The 19,997-nt window shown below is 42.4% G+C and overlaps 1 protein-coding gene across 4 annotated transcripts; it reads left to right on the plus strand.

Annotated features, from left to right (window-relative positions):
* On the plus strand, nt 1-18,631 carry LOC115118560 (ubiquitin-conjugating enzyme E2 Q2-like). Of its 4 annotated transcripts, none has more exons than XM_029647207.2 (14): nt 1-203; nt 2,461-2,565; nt 8,606-8,728; nt 9,037-9,093; nt 11,082-11,168; nt 13,135-13,206; nt 13,504-13,588; nt 15,280-15,340; nt 15,443-15,533; nt 15,648-15,706; nt 17,017-17,065; nt 17,234-17,329; nt 17,431-17,497; nt 17,601-18,631. In XM_029647207.2, exons 1-14 carry the CDS (start codon nt 45-47, stop codon nt 17,630-17,632), a joined length of 1,143 nt encoding a protein of 380 aa, XP_029503067.1. In that variant the 5' UTR covers nt 1-44; the 3' UTR covers nt 17,633-18,631. The 4 variants fall into 4 exon arrangements, with proteins under 4 accessions (XP_029503067.1, XP_029503070.1, XP_029503068.1 ...); XM_029647210.2 differs by having other exon boundaries at nt 13,135-13,191; XM_029647208.2 differs by having other exon boundaries at nt 11,085-11,168.
* Nucleotides 18,632-19,997: the final 1,366 nt, after the last annotated feature.

Below are 19,997 nucleotides of genomic sequence, written 5' to 3' on the forward strand. Positions count from 1 at the left end.
TTGTCCCCTCCCCCGCGGACTGCCTGGCTTGAGATGAGTGGAAGATGTCGGTTTCGGGTCTGAAGGCCGAATTGAAGTTTTTGGAGTCAATTTTTGACCCAAACCACGAACGTTTCAGAATTATCGATTGGAAGCCTGATGAGCTTAGTTGTCAGTTTAATGTAACCGGTGAAAAACTCCTGATTATACATTGCAACATCACGGTAAGAAATAAGCTAACGTTAGCTAGCCTGTTAGCACAGGACGAGAGGATAAACATGACGAATTTGGCGTTTTCAACGCGAACACATAATTTGTCACAAATCAGCTAGCTAACTAGATAATTAAACTACGAATGTGTTCAGAATTCAGTTGGTTTGTACTTTAATAACGGGTCGTATGTTCAGCTATAGTTAGCTATGCGATTTAGCAAACAACAAACAAGCTCATATGTGGTAAACGTTTAGTTAGTTGGTTGTTATAGACTAACTAGCTAATGTTAGCTTGTTGGCTAATGCGTCTGAGAAAAAAAAAAAACTAAAATACATTTGACCCTCAACCAACCTATAAAATGAAAGCTAGCTGTTAATTGTAGCTTATTATTTTTTTATATATATTTTTGTTGTTGCTTATACAATAAGACAAGGTAACGTGACATGTGAACACGCAATTGCTTACTAATGCGGAATAATAGTCCCCGTGTGAAAATGGTTGTTTTTAGTATGAGCTATGGGTTTAGCTAATTGATGTCGTAACAACTCGGATGAGCTTTTAACGGACAACAAATAAAACATCAGGACGTAACGTTACAAGTCAGCGCACGTGACTTCGTGACTAGCTGGTTAGTGCGTGTTGTGTAGCTATGGATGTTTTCCCCGAATGTGATCTAGCATTTCTTTATTCTGAAGTAGCTCCAGCTATCTAGCTAATCAAATCAAATAGTATTGACCCGTGTATACATATTTGGCAGATGTTATTGCAGGTGTAGCGAAATGGTTTGTTTCTATCTCCCAACAGTGTAGCAATACCTCACAATACAAATACCAATCCAAAGAATAAAAAATAAATACATTAAGAAATGTCAGTTAACCAGTTATTTATGTTTTGTAGATATCGCTACACCGAACAAAAATATAAATGCAACATGTCATGTGATGGTCTCATGTTTCATGAGCTGAATTAAGATCCCAGACATTTTTCATACTCAGAAGGTTATTTGTCTTAAATGTTGTGCACAAATTTGTTTACATCCCTTTTAGTGAGCATTTCTCCTTTGCCAAGATAATACATCCACCTGACAGGTGTTGCATATCAAGAAGGTGATTATAAACAGCAGGATCACTACACAGGTGCACCTTATGCAGGGGGCAATAAAGGCAACCCTAAAATGTGTAGTTTTGTCACACAACACAATGCCACAGATGTCTCAAGTTCTGAGGGAGCGTGCAATTGGCATGCCGACTGCAGGACATTCCACCCGAGCAGTTGAGAGATAATTTAATGTTCATTTCTCTTCCATAAGCCGCCTCAATGTAATTTCAGAGAATTTGACAGTATGTCTAACCGGCCTCACAACTACAGGACCACATGTAACCAGCCCAGGACCTCCACATCCGACTTCTTCATCTGCGGGATCGTCTGAGACCAGCTACCCTGACGGCTGATAAAACTGTAGGTTTGCACAACCGAAGAATTTCTGCACAAACTGTCAGAAACCGTCTCAGAGAAGCTCATCTGCATGCTCGTCGTCCTCACCAGGGTCTTAACCGATTTCAGTGGGCAAATGCTCACCTTCGATGGCAAAATGGCACACTGGAGAAGTGTGCTCTTTACAGATGAATCCCAGTTTCAACTGTACCGGGGAGACAGCGTTCTGTGGGCGAGCGGTTTACTGATGTCAACGTTGTGAACAGAGTTCCCCATGGTAGTGATGGTTTTATGGTATGGGCAGGTACAAGCTACGGACAACGAACACAATTGCATTTTATTGATGGCAATTTGAATGCACAGAGATACCGTGACGAGATCCTGAGGCCCATTGTCGTGCCATTCATCCACCCGCCATCACTTTATGTTTCAGCATGATAATGCACGGCAGCATGTTACAAGGATCTTTACACAGTTCTTGGAAGCTGAAAATGTCCCATTTCTTCTATGGCATGCATACTCACCAGATGTGACCCGTCGAGCATGTTTTTTTTAAGGTATCAGTAACCAACAGATTCAAGTCTGTATTCCCAGTCATGTGAAATCCATAGATTAGGGCCTAATTCATTTATTTAAATTGACTGATTTCCTTATGAACTGTATCTCAATTTAAAATCTTTGAAGCTGTTGTGTTTTTTCTATTTTCGTTCAGTGTAGATAGATGGCTAGATGGTGTGTCAGTTCAGCGCTGCTCCATGACAGCTTTTCTTAGTAATGTGATCAACTGGTCACCACCTCTCTCCTGTTTTTTTTCTCTCAACCTCTCATTCCCAGGAGTCATACCCCTCTATACCCCCAATCTGGTTTGTTGACTCTGATGACCCAAGTCTGACAGAGGTGTTGGAGCGCCTGGAAGATGTCAGAAAGGGCACCTCTCTGGTAAGTCACTCACCTGTGTGTGTGTGTGTGTGTGTGTGTGTGTATAGACTCTGGACCTCCCTCTTTACACCAACATAAAATGTGCTGCAGGGTGTAGCTAACAGCTCTCTTGGAAGGCATAGGCCCTAATAGCACGTACAAAATTGGTTGCTAAGTTACTGTAAATAGGGTCAGTTGACACTATACAGGGCCTTCAGAAAGTATTCACACCCCTGGACTTTTTCACAGCCTGAATATAACATTTATTGAATTGAGATTTTGTGCCACTGATCTACACACACTGTCAAAGTGGAATGTTGTTTTTAGAAATTAATAAAATAAAATAAAAATAAGGTCTTAAGTATTCAACCCCTTTGTTATGGCAAGCCTAAATAAGTTCAGGAGTAAAAATGTGCTTAAGTTGCATGGACTATGTGTGCTGCAGATTACTGAGAATTTAAGATAAAGCTCATTTTCTCACACATTTCAAACAGACATGGCTCAAAAACAAAGAACAAATGACAATTCCAAGTTAACTTACTTTTAAAGAGCACGACCTCGTCTTTAATATGACACCACATTCATGTCAATAGGAATAACACTCATTTTGTCTTACATTGTGTAAAGACATCAAAAAACAATTTACTCAACAACAAAAAACCTACCGTATTTAAAATGTAGTAAATTTGCCTAAATTACAATCAGAATGTACCAAGTATAATATATTATACTTATTTACATGTAATTAATATTTAGAAGTACAATTATCCAAAATGTGACTATATTCAAAGTATTTCAAAACCCACACAAAGTAGGCTATTTGATTGACAACGATTCTTACTTCTGTATAAATTCAGAGACTATTTCAAAATGTAGGGAACCTCTCAATAAGATTTAGTACAGACCAGGCCTGACACAATTTTTTTTAGAAATAGCCTAGTTTGACAATTCAGTGAATGCAACACATATTAGAGATGCATTCAGTCATCTCTAACTCCTCTTCCTCCCTGCCTTTTGCTGACTCTCCACATCAGTTTCCCTGATTTCCACTGACCTGGAGGAACAGAGTAACAGGGGAGAGGAGAGAAGCAATAAATAGGATACAGTTGTGGTCAGGAACATAATCTCTCCCTCTTACACGGTCTTCCTTCCTCATTCTTTTTCTCAACCATTAATGTAATAATAATAAATTGTGATCGTTACATGCCTCCCATTTCCCTCTCTCCCTCTCTCCTCCAGTTAATTCACGTTTTCTTGACTGACAGACTAACTACAGAGTTCACCAATGTTAGCTGAGCAGTTAATTCATTTGGAAACTGTCCCAGATGAGTGTGTCGGTAGAAACAGGACAAAACAAGCACCTTGTTAGCTGTAAAATAAATATCCAACTGATCATATGAGCTCCACTGCACGAGCCTCTACTACCCTAACAGCTAAGCTGACAAATAATAGGAAACCAAGGCAATGTATAGCCTATGGATATCTTCACCTTAGCAAACATGACAAACCATAACCTACACCCAACAGATAAAAACAAATGACTCTAGCCTTCATTTCGGTGGCTAGATAGCTGGTTGTCTGTATTAGCAAGCTAGTGAAGGTTGATGCTTAGTGTGCACAATCCTAATTTACAGCAACATACAACTTTTCTTGCCTGGCAGACTGACTAGTTAGTTAGCTAGTTAGCTAGCTATAGCAAGCAGCTTGGGCTGTTTCCATATGAATTACATCGGCAGAAACATGCCCACACACACACACACACACACAAAAAGGATTTTAGGTAGCTGACTATATACAGCTAAACACTACAACTATTTCCATGACAAAGAGCAATCATTCTTGCTCGCCTGTACTAACCAAGTCATCGTGACATGATTTGCTAATCTGAGAGCTAAGTCACCATGAGGCCAATTGGTGACTTTCAAAAAGTAAGTTGAATGGCTCTGATAGGAGAAAACTGAGGATGGATCAACAACATTGTAGTTACTCCACAATACTAACCTAAATTACAGTGAAAAGAAGGAAGTCCGTACAGAGTAAAAATATTCCAAAACATGCATCCCGTTTGCAATAAGTCAAATAAATAAACTTTTTGTCCTGTCTACTATGTATTCTGGTTTAGGGCAAATCCAACACAACACATCACTGAGTACCACGCTTCGTATTTTGAAGCATGGTAGTGGCTGTATCATGTTATGGATATGCTTGTCATTGGCAAGGACTAATGAGTTTCAGCATAAAAGAAACTGAATAGCGTTAAGCACAGGCAAAATCCTAACAGAACTTGGCTCAGTCTGCTTTCAACAGACATTGGGAGACAAATTCACCTGTCAGCAGGACAATAACCTAAAACTTGAGGCCAATTATATACTGTTGTTCGAGCCCTGAATGCTGATTGGCTGACAGCCGTGGTGTATCAGACCGTATACCACGGGTAGGACAAAACATTTATTTTTACTGCTCTAATTACATTGGTAACCAGTTTATAATACTAATAAGGCACGATATGGTCAATATACCACGGCTAAGGGCTTTGACTATATACACGGCCATTAGCCGTGTATGTTGGCCGTATAACACTACCCCTCGGGCCTTATTGCTAAAAATATACTGAGTATACAAAACATTAAGAACACCTTCCTAATATTGAGTTGCACCCCCCTGTCCCTCAGAACAGCCTCAATTTGTTGGGGCATGGACTCTACAAGGTGTCAAGTGTTCCACAGGGATGCTGGCCCATGTTGACTCCAATGATTCCCATAGTTATCAACTTGGCTGGATGTCCTTTGGATGGTGGACCATTCATGATACACACGGGAAACTGTTCAGCATGAAAAACCCAGCAGCGTTGCAGTTCTTAACACACTCAAACCGATGCATCCTGGCACCTACTATCATACCCCGTTCAAAGGCACTTCAATCTTTTGTCTTTCCCATTCACCCTCTGAATGGCGCACATACACAATCCATGTCTTAATAGTTTGAACGATTAAACATCCTTCCTTAACCTGTTTCCTACCCTTCATCTACACGGATTGAAGTGAATTTAACAGGTGACATTCAAACCCTCTAGTCAAGAGTTGGTGCGTTAATCTAAGTAACAAAGATCCCCATAAATGGAGGTAGTGAAGGAAAATAAAAATGACGAATAGAGGTAGTTTTGTGCCAACTAAAATAACGGATTAAATGTGTTTTTTTTTTAAACTAATCTTTCCTGAATTTTCTTATACAGGTTCTCTTAGATATTGGACAGACACTTCAAAAATGTAATCCTTACGATGTCGTTTTTTTTCTTCTAATTATGTGTTTGTTATTTAACTACTACTTCTATGGGCTACAGTAGTAAAGTCCAAATTCAATATCTTATTAACTTTTTTTTTTTAATAGCTAAAGCGGTACTACAATTCAACATCAAATAGCTAAATGATCCGCGGTATGACGTTCTTAAAACAATGTCAACTTAGAATCCCCCTCTTTCATCTGGATTCACCTGGTCTGTCAATATCATGGAAAGAGCAGGTGTTCCTAATGTTTTGTACACTGGAGGTGCTTATCAAGGCAAACCTTAAATGTTCCCGGGAGGCCTAGTTAGTTTTGACATAAATCGGCTTGAAAATCCATGGCAAGACTTGAAAATGTCAACTTTGCAGTATTTTTGTTTTGTGTGTTAATTCTTACATTAGCCCAGAATATTTTTGTGTTAATACATACGGTAAATCGCCATAATTCTGACCAGAAATACAACTTTCCCGAATTGGATCCTTTGTTCGTACCCACCAAGGCAATTGAACTCATCCCAGAGGTTGCTCCAAGATACCACCAGCGGAGAACTATTCTGAGTGGATATCTAGTCCGACACGGGAGGCGTGCACACCATCCACCGCTTCCGAGTATATTACTCGCTAATGTTCAGTCTCTGGACAATAAAGTAGACGAGCTCAGGGCGAGGATCTCCTTCCAGAGAGACATCAGGTATTGTAACATACTCTGTTTCACAGAATCATGGCTCTCTCCGGATATACTGTCCCTGTCCATACAGCCAGCTGGGTTCTCAGTACATCGCGCAGACAGATATAAAGAACTCTCTGTGAAGAAGAAAAGCAGAGGTGTATGTTTCATGATTAACTACTCGTGCTGTGATTGTGATATCGTACAGGAACTTAAGTCCTTTTGTTCACACAATCTAGAATACCTCGACAATAGTCACAGCTGTGTATTTTTTCCCCCTCAAGCCGATACCACAATGGCCCTCAAGGAACGTCACTGGACTTTGTGCAGACTGGATACCACATCCCAAGGCTGCATTTATTGTAGCGGGGGACTTTAACAAAGAAAATGAGGAAAACGCTAACGAAGTTCTGTCAACACATTTGCCTGTAGTATTGGCACTTCAAAACTCTGGACCACTCTCCTTTCCGGGATGGCTACAAGGCCCTCCCCCCACCCTCGCTTCGGACAATCGGATCACAACTTCGTTCTGCTCCTCCCTATAGGCAGAAACTCAAACAGGAAGTACCCATGCTAAGGTCTATTCAACACTGGTCATGCAAAACGTCAGTACAGAGACAGTGGAGTCGCAATTCAACGGCTCAGACTCAAGATGTATATGGCAGAGACTCCAGACAATCACAGATAACAAAAGGAAAACCAGCCATATATACATAAGTATTCAGACCCTTTGCTATGAGACTTGAAGTCCTTGATGTTTCTACAACTTTATTGGAGTCCACCTGTGGTAAATTCAATTGATTGGACATGATTTGGAAAAGCACACACCTGTCTATATAATGTCTCACAGTTGACTGCATGTCAGAGCAGAAACCAAGCCATGAGGTCGAAGGAATTGTCCGTACAGCTCCAAAACAAGATGTGTCGAAGGCACAGATCTCGGGAAGGGTACCAAAACATTTCTGCAGCATTGAAGGTCCCCAAGAACACAGTGGCCTCCCATCATTCTTAAATAGAAGAAGTTTGGAACCACCAAGACTCTTCCTAGAGATGTCCGCCCCGCCAAACTGAGCAATCGGGGGAGATGGGCCTTGGACAGGGAGAGACAGGGAACCAAGAAACCGAGGATCACTCTGACAGAGCTCCAGAGTTCCTTCAATAAACTCAATATTAGGAAGATGATCATAATGTTTTGTACACTCAGTATGTGTAAAGTCTATGTACTGTTTTACTCATTTTAATATATATATATATATATATACTGTATTCTCCTGTATTTTAGTCTGTGCCACTCAGACATTGCTCGTCCTAATATTTATATATTTCTTAATTGCATTATTTTACTTTTAGATTTGTGTGTATTGTTGTGAATTGTTAGAAACGACTGCACTGTTGGGACTAGGAACATAAATAAATCAAATAAATATGTGTATGTGACCAATCACATTTCATTTGATCAACCACCAACTTGACAGAGCATGAAGGTTTAAAAAATAATAATAATGTGCAAATATTGTACAATCCAGGTGTGTGTAAAGCACGTAGAGAATTTACCCAGAAAACCTCAGTTGTCCTCGTTGACTATGGTGATTATAACGTGTATTGACTTGGGGTTGAATTCTTATCTAATCAAGACGTATACATTTAATTTTTTAATAATTAAAAAAATGCATTTTTCTTGGGCTTTGCAATTTTAGAGTATTTTGTGTAGATCATAAAAATAAATTATATCCCAATTTGTAACACAACACAATGTGGATAAAGTCTAGGGCTATGAAATACTTTGCAAAGGCACAGTACGTTCCATTTAGCAGATGCCTTTATCCATAGCGACTTAGTCATACGGGCATCATTTTTTCCCCCAGAAGGAATGTAACCCAATGACCCATGGCGTTACAAGTGTCATACTCTACCGACTGAGCCACAAAGAACACTGACTAAGTTGCTCTGACTCTCATGGAAATCACAATACCTCCTTCAAAATTGTTTGATCATTTACAGCAAAGCGTTGTAGGTATTGTATTATTGTGAAAAAGGGTTCAGAGATATTGTAGCTGCTGTAGAATGATAGTTGACCTGTTTATTATTATTTTTCTTTCGCTCTCTCTCCCAGCTCCTACAGCAGCTAAAGCGTCTCATCTGTGACCTGTGTCGGCTGTACAACCTGCCACAGCACCCAGATGTTGAGATGCTAGATCAGCCACTCCCTGCTGGGCCCATCAACCCAGAGCGCAAGGTAGGGCTCATTTTAGAATTCAATTATATTTCTATGGTAAGACTGACAACCTCGTATAAAAAAGAATCTAGAATTGGTGGAACCCACAGTTTTGAAGCCAGACGATATTCAGTTGGTTTTGAATCACATTTTTGGATACATAATTCTGGCTAACATTATTTGCATCAGATTTAAATGGAAATATAGTGATTTGTGGATGGCGACAGCAAGGCAAGCCTCGTATTCTGGGCCTGGGAAACATTCCATACACCATTGATACAAACAGTCTTTTTTTTGTTGTATATTCTTTTTCCCACTCTCCTGTATAGCATGGACCAGCGGATGAAGTGACATCCGAGGAGGAGGATGAAGAAGAAATGGGCGAGGTGTGTGTGTCTGTACATGTTTACCTACGTATGTACCAGGGTTGGGCGGTTTTACGGTTGCGTCATCGATCGACGGACGCTTGACAGCCATCGTCGATGGTGACGGCCATCGTGATGTCACAAACAGGGTTTAGCATATTGGAATTTGACTGCACCTCCGGAGTCTGGCAGCACAATAGCACAGCGCTGTTCTGCACACAGCAGGGTGATGTGCCAAATGGTCTATTTGCCGTAGCTTACATTTTCAATGCAAGCACTGCCTTCAGAAAGTATTTCATAAGCCTTGACTTATTCCACATTTTGTTGTTACATCCTGAACTCTAAATGAATATAATCAAAATATTTCTGACCCATCTACACAATACCCTATAATGACGAAGTGAAAACATGTTTTTAGACATTTTTGCAAATTTATAGAAAATTAAATACAGAAATATCTCATTTACTTAAGTTTTCACACCCCTGAGTCAATACTTTGTAGGAGCACCCACTGCCAGCGATTACAGCTGTGAGTCTTTCTGGGTAAATTCTCTAAGAGCTTTGCACACATGGATTGTACAATATTTGTATATTATTCTTTAAAAAAATTCTTCACGTTCTATCAAGTTGGTGGTTGATCATTTCTAAACAGACATATTCAAGTCTTGTCATAGATTTTCAAGCCAATTTAAGTCAAAACTGTAACTAGGCCACTCAGGAACAATCAATGACGTCTTGGTAGGTAACTCCAGTGTGTATTTGTCTTATGTTTTGGACTATTTTTCTGTACAGGCAAAAAAAAATGCTCTGTGATTTAGGTTAGTATTGTGGAGTAACTACAATGTTGTTGATCCATCTTGAGTTTTCTCCTATCACAGCCATTAAACTCTGTTTTAAAATCACCATTGGCTTAATGGTGAAATCCCTGAGCCGTTTCCTTCCTCTCCGGCAACTGAGTTAAGAAGGACGTCTATATCTGTGTTCTAGTGACTGGGTGTATTGATACACCAGCCAAAGTATAATTAATAACTTCACCATGCTCAAATGGATATTCAATGTCTTCTTTTTAAAATGTTTTACCCATGTGTAGAGATGAGGTAGTCATTCAGAAATCATGTTAACCACTATTATTGTTCACAGAGTGAGTCATGCAACGTATGTGACTTGTGATTTTTTTTTTCTCTTGAACTTATTTAGGCTTGTCATAACAAAAGGGTTGAATACTTATTGACTCAGCCTTTTATTTGTATTTATTTTGTAAAAATGCTGAAAAACATAAATCCACGTTTGACGTTATGGGGTTGTGTGTGTGTAGGCCAGTGGCACAATCTCAATGTAATCAATTTTATATTCTGTCTGTAATACAACAAAATGTGGAAGAAGTCAAGGGGTGTGAATATTTTCTGAATACAATGTATTAGGTGGTTAGACTGTTGTCTTGCGTTATGTTATTAATAATGTAGCTTGACACATGACTTGCGCTCCCGAGTGGCGCAGCGGTCTAAAGGCACTGCTATCTCAGTGCTAGTGGCATCACATCCGGGCCGTGATTGGGAGTCCCCTAGGGCGGTACACAATTGGCTCAGCGTGGTCCGTGTTTGTCTGGGGTAGGCTGTCATTGTAAATCAGATTTTTTTTTTCTCTCCTAAACTGACTTGTTAAATAAATGCCAATTTAAAAAAAAAAAAATGTTTTTAATAAGTCATATAAGTATTTTTATGGACAAAATATAAAAGGCCCTACCAATTTGTAAATCATTCTTTCGCCTAGACTTGCCAAAATAACAAGGTCTAACACTGTTTAGGCCTAGCAATGTGTCCTTGTATATTGCCTTCTTCCCGCCAATTGACCTCTATCGTCTATTCCTGCCATGTTTGGATTGGACGATCTGTCATTTTAAGACCGCCCAACCCTACTATGTGTTTGTATGGAGACCGATAATGTCCACATTCATCATAAACTTCTTGTGTTTCTATACAATATGCAATAAAACTGTAGATTATGTTCAGCAGGACATTGAAGACTTGGACCACTATGAGATGAAGGAAGAGGAGCCAGTGGACGGGAAGAAGTCAGAGGATGACGGAATAGAGAAGGTAATTACCCTGCATGCATCTGTCTGTCTACAAAACATTAAGAACACTTGCTCTTTCCATGACAGACTTATTGATGTCACTTGTTCAATCCACTTAAGTGTAGTTGTAGAGGGGGGGGACAGGTGAAAGAATGATTTTTATGCCTTGAGACATGTATTGTGTATGTGTGCCATTGAGTGCTTGAGGTGTCACTACAGACCCGGGTTTTATCCCGGGCTGTGTTGCAGCCGGCCGCGACCGGGAGACCCATGAGGCGCCGTACAATTGGCCCAGTGTTGTCCAGGTTAGGTGAGGGTTTGGCCACCCGAGATGTCCTTGTACCATTGTGCCCCAGCGACTCCTGTGGCGGGCCTGGAGAATGCACGCTGACACGGTCACCAGGTGTGCTGTGTTTCCTCCCGACACTTTGGTGCGGCTGGCTTCCGGGTGAGCATTGTGTCAAGAAGCAGCACGGCTCGGCTGGTTGTGTTTCGGAGGACGCATGGCTCTTGACCTTCGCCTCTCCCAAGTCCGTACAGGAGTAGCAGCGATAGGACAAGACTGTAACTACCAATTGGATACCACAAAATTGGGGGGGGGTGCCAACAAAAAAATCTGTGTATCAAGAATAATCCAACCACCCAAAGGACATTCAACCAACTTGACCATACTGTGGGAAGCATTGGACTCCACATGGGCCACCAGCCCTGTGGAACGCTTTTCTTTTTACCGTCTTCCCTAGCCTGGTCGCGTCTTTTCAGCTATTACGTTCCACTCCTTGTACTCTGTGTCGTTTACCAAAGAGGCCAATAGCGTCTGGTTCCAGCAGATGCCCTTTTCAGGAAACGGAACGCTGCGAGACCTGCGAGCTCAGACAAGACGCAATGGTGCTAGTGTTAGCAGAACTGAGTGATTTACCTTTTACCTATATTGTAGAATTAATGGAAACGAACACAAACGGCTTTGGCATTATGAATACTCTGTTAAAAAAACTGAAAAAATCCCTAACCAGGAAATGAAAACAGAATTCAGGAAATACAAAATCTAATTTTATGGAATCCCCCCTGATAGTTTATTAACCATTATTTTACCAGGTATATTTACAGGACACATCTCTTGTACACCAATGACCTGGTGAAGTGTTGCCGGGTAGAGGAGAAGAATGTGCTTATTTGAAAGCTATACAAAAATAGCAGCTCGCAAAATTTTCGGTTTTTAAAAAGTAGCTGATTTTGTCCGGTCGAAACCAGTCTGTCAAAAGTTGCTAGCTAATGTCTTTAAATACGCTAACTAAATACATGCAATTGTGACCCTTCGCTAAGCCCCGCCACCCTTGGTTACTTTTGCCTTTTCCTGGGAAGTCCCTATTTTCCTATTTCCCCATTCAACCACTGCCGAAGACCCCTCACAATGATCTCAAACTGTTTTAAATACTCAATGAAAATGAACACATACTACCCCCTTGCTAATCAGGAAACTCTTGGGTGTATTGTGGTGGACTTTTCATTACAATTGCTTCAGTGGAAACCTGTCAAAATGTTATTTCCAACCACCAATGACCAACTCAGCCATAAATCCCAGCTGCATATTGAATGTTGAGATTTGACGAAAAGGCCAGTCTCTTTGGAAAATGACATGGAGTGGCGTGTTAGACTGTTAGGCGTGTTAGTCTTCCCTACATGTTTTTTTTTTTATGCCTCTTACATTTTTTTACACAATACCTTTTTTATACTTTTATTCGCTAATGTAATTCATAGGAGAAATTTGCTAGTATCCATTTCATTATACATACATACATCTTTTACTATTGTTTTACTATCTTATTTATATATATATATATATATATATGTGTATTTATATATATATATATTTATATTTACAAATAAATTATTTTTTTCATCTAACTTTTTATTATTAAATTAAGCACTTCCTACTGCATTTCTTTTTTGGTACGAAATGTGCTATATAAATACAATTTGATTTGAAGGAGAACCTGGCCATCCTTGAGAAGATCCGTAAGAACCAGAGGCAGGACCACTTGAACGTAAGTGCTCATTCGGTAAGGTTTCTTTCTTCTTTTTCAGGGGGGGACGGGAACATTTCTACAGTTATATAGTGTCTCTGTTTTTTTTCTTAACCTAGTCCTTGGGGACCACCAGCAAAATTGAATCCATTCCAAAAACTAGCTCGCCTGATTCAACAAGTTCACTAATCATAAAGCCCATGATTGGCTAAATCAGGTGTGTTGAGTGTTTTGGAATAGATTAAAAGTAGCTGTGTCCCGGAGGACTGGATTGAGAAATGGTCCTCTGTTAGCCTGGTTCTGATCCCAGTGGTGTTGTGATGCCTGTTTCAGGGTGCCGTCTCTGGTTCCGTTCAGGCCTCCGATCGTCTCATGAAGGAACTCAGGGAGATCTACAGATCACAGAGTTACAAGACAGGTGAGTCCTGGCCTGGTTCAGTTTAGGACTGGGCGATATATATATATTTTTGTGTGTGATTTTTCTTTTTTCCCCTTTTTTTTTAACCTCACGCCAACTAAGTTGAGAGATCATATCTTCCTCTCTGACAAGCGGTTTCAACTCACTATTTACATTTGAGGTTTGGTCCAAAATAATTGGTGTTATGGACACAAACACATTGAGACATTATTTTACTGTAATAGAGGAGTTCACTTCTCTATCAATACACTTTTTATGTCTCAACTAGTCAAATTGCATGCAGATCAGACACTACTAAGATACTCCATTCCTTTAGTGTCTACCCCTCCCCTTTTAGTGTCTGGGCCTCCCCCTTTGGTGTCTGGGCCTCCCCCTTTGGTGTCTGGGCCTCCCCCTTTGGTGTCTGGGCCTCCCCCTTTGGTGTCTGGGCCTCCCCCTTTGGTGTCTGGGCCTCCCCCTTTGGTGTCTGGGCCTCCCCCTTTGGTGTCTGGGCCTCCCCTTTGGTGTCTGGGCCTCCCCCTTTGGTGTCTGGGCCTCCCCCTTTGGTGTCTGGGCCTCCCCTTTGGTGTCTGGGACTCCCCTTTGGTGTCTGGGCCTCCCCCTTTGGTGTCTGGGCCTCCCCTTTGGTGTCTGGGCCTCCCCTTTGGTGTCTGGGCCTCCCCTTTGGTGTCTGGGCCTCCCCTTTGGTGTCTGGGCCTCCCCCTTTGGTGTCTGGGCCTCCCCCTTTGGTGTCTGGGCCTCCCCCTTTGGTGTCTGGGCCTCCCCCTTTGGTGTCTGGGCCTCCCCTTTGGTGTCTGGGCCTCCCCCTTGGTGTCTGGGCCTCCCCTTTGGTGTCTGGGCCTTTTGGTGTCTGGGCCTCCCCTTTGGTGTCTGGGCCTCCCCTTTGGTGTCTGGGCCTCCCCCTTTGGTGTCTGGGCCTCCCCTTTGTTGGGCCTCCCCTTTGGTGTCTGGGCCTCCCTTCAGTGTCTGGGCCTCCCCTTTGTTGTCTAGGCCTCCCCCTTTTTCATTGTCTGGGCCTCCCCTTTGGTGTCTGGGCCTCCCCTTTGGTGTCTGGGCCTCCCCCTTTGGTGTCTGGGCCTCCCCCTTTGGTGTCTGGGCCTCCCCCTTTAGTGTCTGGGCCTCCCCAGTTGGCCCTCACCTTTTTTTAGTCATTCAGTTTTTGTAATGATTTAGTTTGTTGTGTAGTAAAGATTTCAGCTTTTATTTTCATTGTTTTTGTATTAGTTTTCTCCTGTGAAGCACATTGCGTTGCATTCCTGAAATGTGCTGTATAAAAAATAGCTGGATTTTGTCTACCCTTCCCCATTGGTTCAAACTGTTCAGTGTGTCTACTCCTCCCCATTGGTTCAAACTGTTCAGTGTCTACTCCTCCCCATTGGTTCAAACTGTTCAGTGTCTACTCCTCCCCATTGGTTCAAACTGTTCAGTGTCTACTCCTCCCCATTGGTTCAAACTGTTCAGTGTCTACTCCTCCCCATTGGTTCAAACTGTTCAGTGTCTACTCCTCCCCATTGGCTCAAACCCTTCAGTGCTTGTAGATCTGGGCTGATGAAAACAATCATAACATGTTTATTAACTCCTTAGGGTCCATGTCCACGCATAATTGGGAGGGAGAAAAAAATCCCCATCAAAATCCGTCTGTTTTTTTTACAGTGATGTTCACCTGTATATATCTTGTTATTAATTTCCAGGTATTTATTCAGTGGAGCTAGTCAATGACAGCCTTTATGAATGGCACGTCAAAATAAGAACGTAAGTATTCAGATCCGGGTATTATTTCATAGAGATGTGTAGTTTCCTAGCTGTCCAAGTCCGGATAATATAGTCTAATCATTCGGTCATTTATTTTAACAGGGTAGATCCAGATAGTCCGTTACATAGTGACTTGCAAGTTATGAAGGAGAAGGAAGGGGTGGACTACATTCTGCTCAGTTTCTCATATAAAGTAAGTTAAAAAAAATTGATTTATTATTATTATTTTATACGTTAATTTGTCTTTTATTTGACGTGAAAGAGGTTTTGAGCTAAAAACATATTTCTTCTTGTTTGACTCTTGCAGGATAACTTTCCTTTTGACCCACCGTTCGTACGGGTCGTCTCTCCTGTGCTGTCTGGCGGGTGAGTGCTCCTCAGTGACGTCCTTGGAGGGATCGGTTCATTGTGTCCTCGGAAGGATCGGTTCATTGTGTCCTCGGAAGGATCGGTTCATTGTGTCCTCGGAGGGATCGGTTCATTGTGTCCTCGGAGGGATCGGTTCGTTGTGTCCTCGGAGGGATCGGTTCGTTGTGTCCTCGGAGGGATCGGTTCGTTGTGTCCTCGGAGGGATCGGTTCGTTGTGTCCTCGGAGGGATCGGTTCGTTGTGTCCTCGGAGGGATCGGTTCATTGTGTCCTCGGAGGGATCGGTTCATTGTGTCCTCGGAGGGATCGGTTCGTTGTGTCCTCGGAGGGATCGGTTCGTTGTGTCCTCGGAGGGATCGGTTCGTTGTGTCCTCGGGGATCGGTTCGTTGTGTCCTCAGAGGGATCGGTTCATTGTGTCCTCGGAGGGATCGGTTCGTTGTGTCCTCGGAGGGATCGGAGTGTCCTCGGGGATCGGTTCATTGTGTCCTCGGAGGCATCGGTTCATTGTGTCCTCGGAGGCATCGGTTCATTGTGTCCTCGGAGGCATCGGTTCATTGTGTCCTCGGAGGCATCGGTTCATTGTGTCCTCGGGGGGATCGGTTCATTGTGTCCTCGGGGGGATCGGTTCATTGTGTCCTCGGGGGGATCGGTTCATTGTGTCCTCGGAGGGATCGGTTCATTGTGTCCTCGGAGGGATCGGTTCGTTGTGTCCTCGGAGGGATCGGTTCGTTGTGTCCTCGGAGGGATCGGTTCGTTGTGTCCTCGGGGATCGGTTCGTTGTCCCTCGGGGATCGGTTCGTTGTGTCCTCGGGGGATCGGTTCGTGTCCCTCGGGGGATCGGTTCGTTGTGTCCTCGGGGGATCGGTTCATTGTGTCCTCGGAGGGATCGGTTCATTGTGTCCTCGGGGGGATCGGTTCATTGTGTCCTCGGGGGATCGGTTCATTGTGTCATTATCCATCACAAATGCAAATCATTCTGAACTACTGTTTTAACCAATGAGAATAGTTTGATGATAAAAGGAACATGACCTTTTTTTTAAACAACTTAAAAAAATATATTTTTATTTTATTTTTTGTATCTTTTTATTTAACGAGGCAAGTCAGTTAAGAACAAATTATTATACCTACTGTGATATGTAGTTGTCGTACATAGCTACTTTATGTTGAATACACTGGTACGTTGAGTGTCTGCTAAATGACAAGGATGAGATGGGCCTCATCGTTGTCTGGTTACGTGGACCGGTCCTGGTACTTCTCCATCTTGAACTGGTACTGAGCTAATACTTCTCTTCATTCATTCTGTTTCAGTTACGTTCTTGGCGGAGGGGCCTTGTGTATGGAACTTCTCACAAAACAGGTCTGGATCATATTTAACCATTCACACAATGTTCATCCCTAACCAAAGTGCTTGAGGAAGTTGGCTCTTTCTCTTAGCTCAATTGTCTTCTCTCCTTTGTTGCTCTCTTCTGACAGAAGTGACCAGGTGAAAATCGGCCTAATGATGTATTTCTTTACTTTGTTTCAGGGCTGGAGCAGTGCCTATTCCATAGAGTCTGTGATCATGCAGATCAATGCCACTTTAGTCAAAGGAAAAGCCAGAGTGCAGTTTGGAGCCAATAAGGTAGGCTAATGCATTCAACATCCTGGTAATTGGTACCAGAGTTATGAGGTTGTTGAAGATGAGTCTGATCTGCTTTAATTTATTTATTTATTTCCTTTCAGAACCAGTACAACCTTGCCAGAGCACAACAGTCATACAAATCCCTGGTCCAGATTCACGAAAAGAATGGTAAGTCTCAACTATCAATCCATAGGAGGTTGATTGATGTATAATATTGATAATATATACACCAGTGGGTACCATGGCAACCTCCTGTGTTATTTTTGTTCAGGCTGGTACACACCTCCTAAAGAAGACGGCTAAAGAAGTCACTCCTCATACTCACTGGGAACAGAATAATGTCTTTGGGTCAAAAACTTTCTTTTGTTTCGTTTTTTTTTTTTTTTTTTTTTTTTTTTTTGAGAGGGGGGTGGGGGGCGGACTATTTTCTCCCTTCTGACTTATCAGGAGTAAGTAAATAATTTTTCTCCTGGAAACCAACTGACAAAATTCTTCCATCTCGCCTGTCGTCGGCGGCGGCTCAGTTGACCAGTATCTCTGCCTGGTCCAACAATAGGCTAGCCCCCCCGTCGTCACTCCACTTCCTCTGAGGGCCGTGTTTGTGGAGACTGAGGGCATCGTGCACATCTTTTGTTTCTTTTTTTTTTCTCTACACAGAAAGGTTCTTGTTTTCCCTTCTCTTAAAAATGTGGAGAATGTTTTTGTTTTTTTCTGTACATACGCTGGTGTGACAACGTGGGCTTGACATAAAATCACCATCTGTTTCTCCTGGGAGAGAGAGAGAGAACACTGATGTTCTGACAAGACGAGAGCTAGTTGGTTTGTTCGTAGCCATGTCCTTCTCTGTTTTTAGTGTGACTCTGTCAGCTCTTACCTTACAGCCACGGCATGGTCAGTGGGATTTAACTGAATGCTCTGTGATGACCGTTTGAATTTAAAGCGAAGAAGATGATGATGATGATGATGATGAGGATGATGTTTCAGTGATGTCATCTTTCGTGACACTGCTCCTTATTCCTCCTCACTTTGTGTAATATTTACTGGTACAAATTGCAGGCATTGTTAAAATATTATACGCTTAAAATTGTAATTGTACTTGCTGGCTTGTTTAATGTCCCTTGAGCCAGATTGGTGACAAAATGGTGTGTGACTAGGATGTAGGAGGGGCTTTAAACTGAGTCTGAAGTTCTGTCCTAAATAACATCCTATTCCCTACACACTACACTACTTTTGACCAGGGCCCTATGGGAATACAAACAGAATGTTGACCAAGCTCTTAGAAATAAAGCAAAGCATCTCTGCTATGGGTTTCAGATAAATGGTTGGGCAAAAGCAGTCAACTATGTAGCCCAGGGCTGCCCAACCCACTTCCTGGAGATCTACTGTCCTGTAGGTTTTCAGCCCAACCCACTTCCTGGAGATCTACTGTCCTGTAGGTTTTCAGCCCAACCCACTTCCACAGGACTGTAGAAAACCTACAGGACAGTAGATCTCCAGGAGGTGGGTTGGGCTGAAAACCTACAGGACAGTAGATTTCCAGGAGGTGGGTTGGGCTGAAAACCCACAGGACTGTAGATCTCCAGGAAGTGGGTTGGGCTGAAAACCCACAGGACTGTAGATCTCCTGGAAGTGGGTTGGGCTGAAAACCTACAGGACTGTAGATCTCCAGGAAGTGGGTTGGGCTGAAAACCTACAGGACAGTAGATCTCCTGGAAGTGGGTTGGGCTGAAAACCCACAGGACTGTAGATCTCCTGGAAGTGGGTTGGGCTGAAAACCTACAGGACTGTAGATCTCCTGGAAGTGGGTTGGGCTGAAAACCTACAGGACTGTAGATCTCCAGGAAGTGGGTTGGGCTGAAAACCTACAGGACTGTAGATCTCCAGGAAGTGGGTTGGACTGAAAACCCACAGGACTGTAGATCTCCTGGAAGTGGGTTGGACTGAAAACCCACAGGACTGTAGATCTCCTGGAAGAGGGTTGGGCTGAAAACCCACAGGACTGTAGATCTCCTGGAAGAGGGTTGGGCAGTCCTGATATAGGGAATCACTCAATACCATCTCCTTGCTGTCCTGTAGCATGCAGCTATTGATCCCCAGTCACCACACCCAGCCTGAATATTATTCATGTACTATAGTTGAACTGGGCTCCACCTGTCATTTTGTAAATCCATGTACCTGTCTTAAATATAACATTGGGGGGGCAGGACAGGTGTGCTTACCGGCCACAGACTGATGTCTCAGAATGCAGGAGGATGTCTCTGGTGTGAGGCCAGAAGGTTTTGTGTCTGTCCCAAAAGGCACCCTATTCCCTACATAGTGCACTACTTTTTTGACAAGAGCTCTATTGGTCCCTGGTCTAAAATATTGCAGTATCTTGGGAATGGGGTGCCATTTTGGATCTAGGTGTTGTGTCTGACATGGCACTGTATTCTCTTCATAGTGCACTATATAGGGAATGGGATTCCATTTTGGATCTAGGTGTTGTGTCTGACATGGCACTGTATTCTCTTCATAGTGCACTATATAGGGAATTGGGTGCCATTTTGGATCTAGGTGTTGTATAAGCATTATGACCCTCTTGTTTTATTAGTAAGGAATGCAAACTAGGATAGTTTTGTTCCTCCCAACCGACACTGAGGTTAATATACCTTCTCGTTCGCTTTCACAG

Source organism: Oncorhynchus nerka, linkage group LG17 (assembly GCF_034236695.1).
Source record: "Oncorhynchus nerka isolate Pitt River linkage group LG17, Oner_Uvic_2.0, whole genome shotgun sequence".
In the NCBI taxonomy this organism is placed as follows: Eukaryota; Metazoa; Chordata; class Actinopteri; order Salmoniformes; family Salmonidae; genus Oncorhynchus; species Oncorhynchus nerka.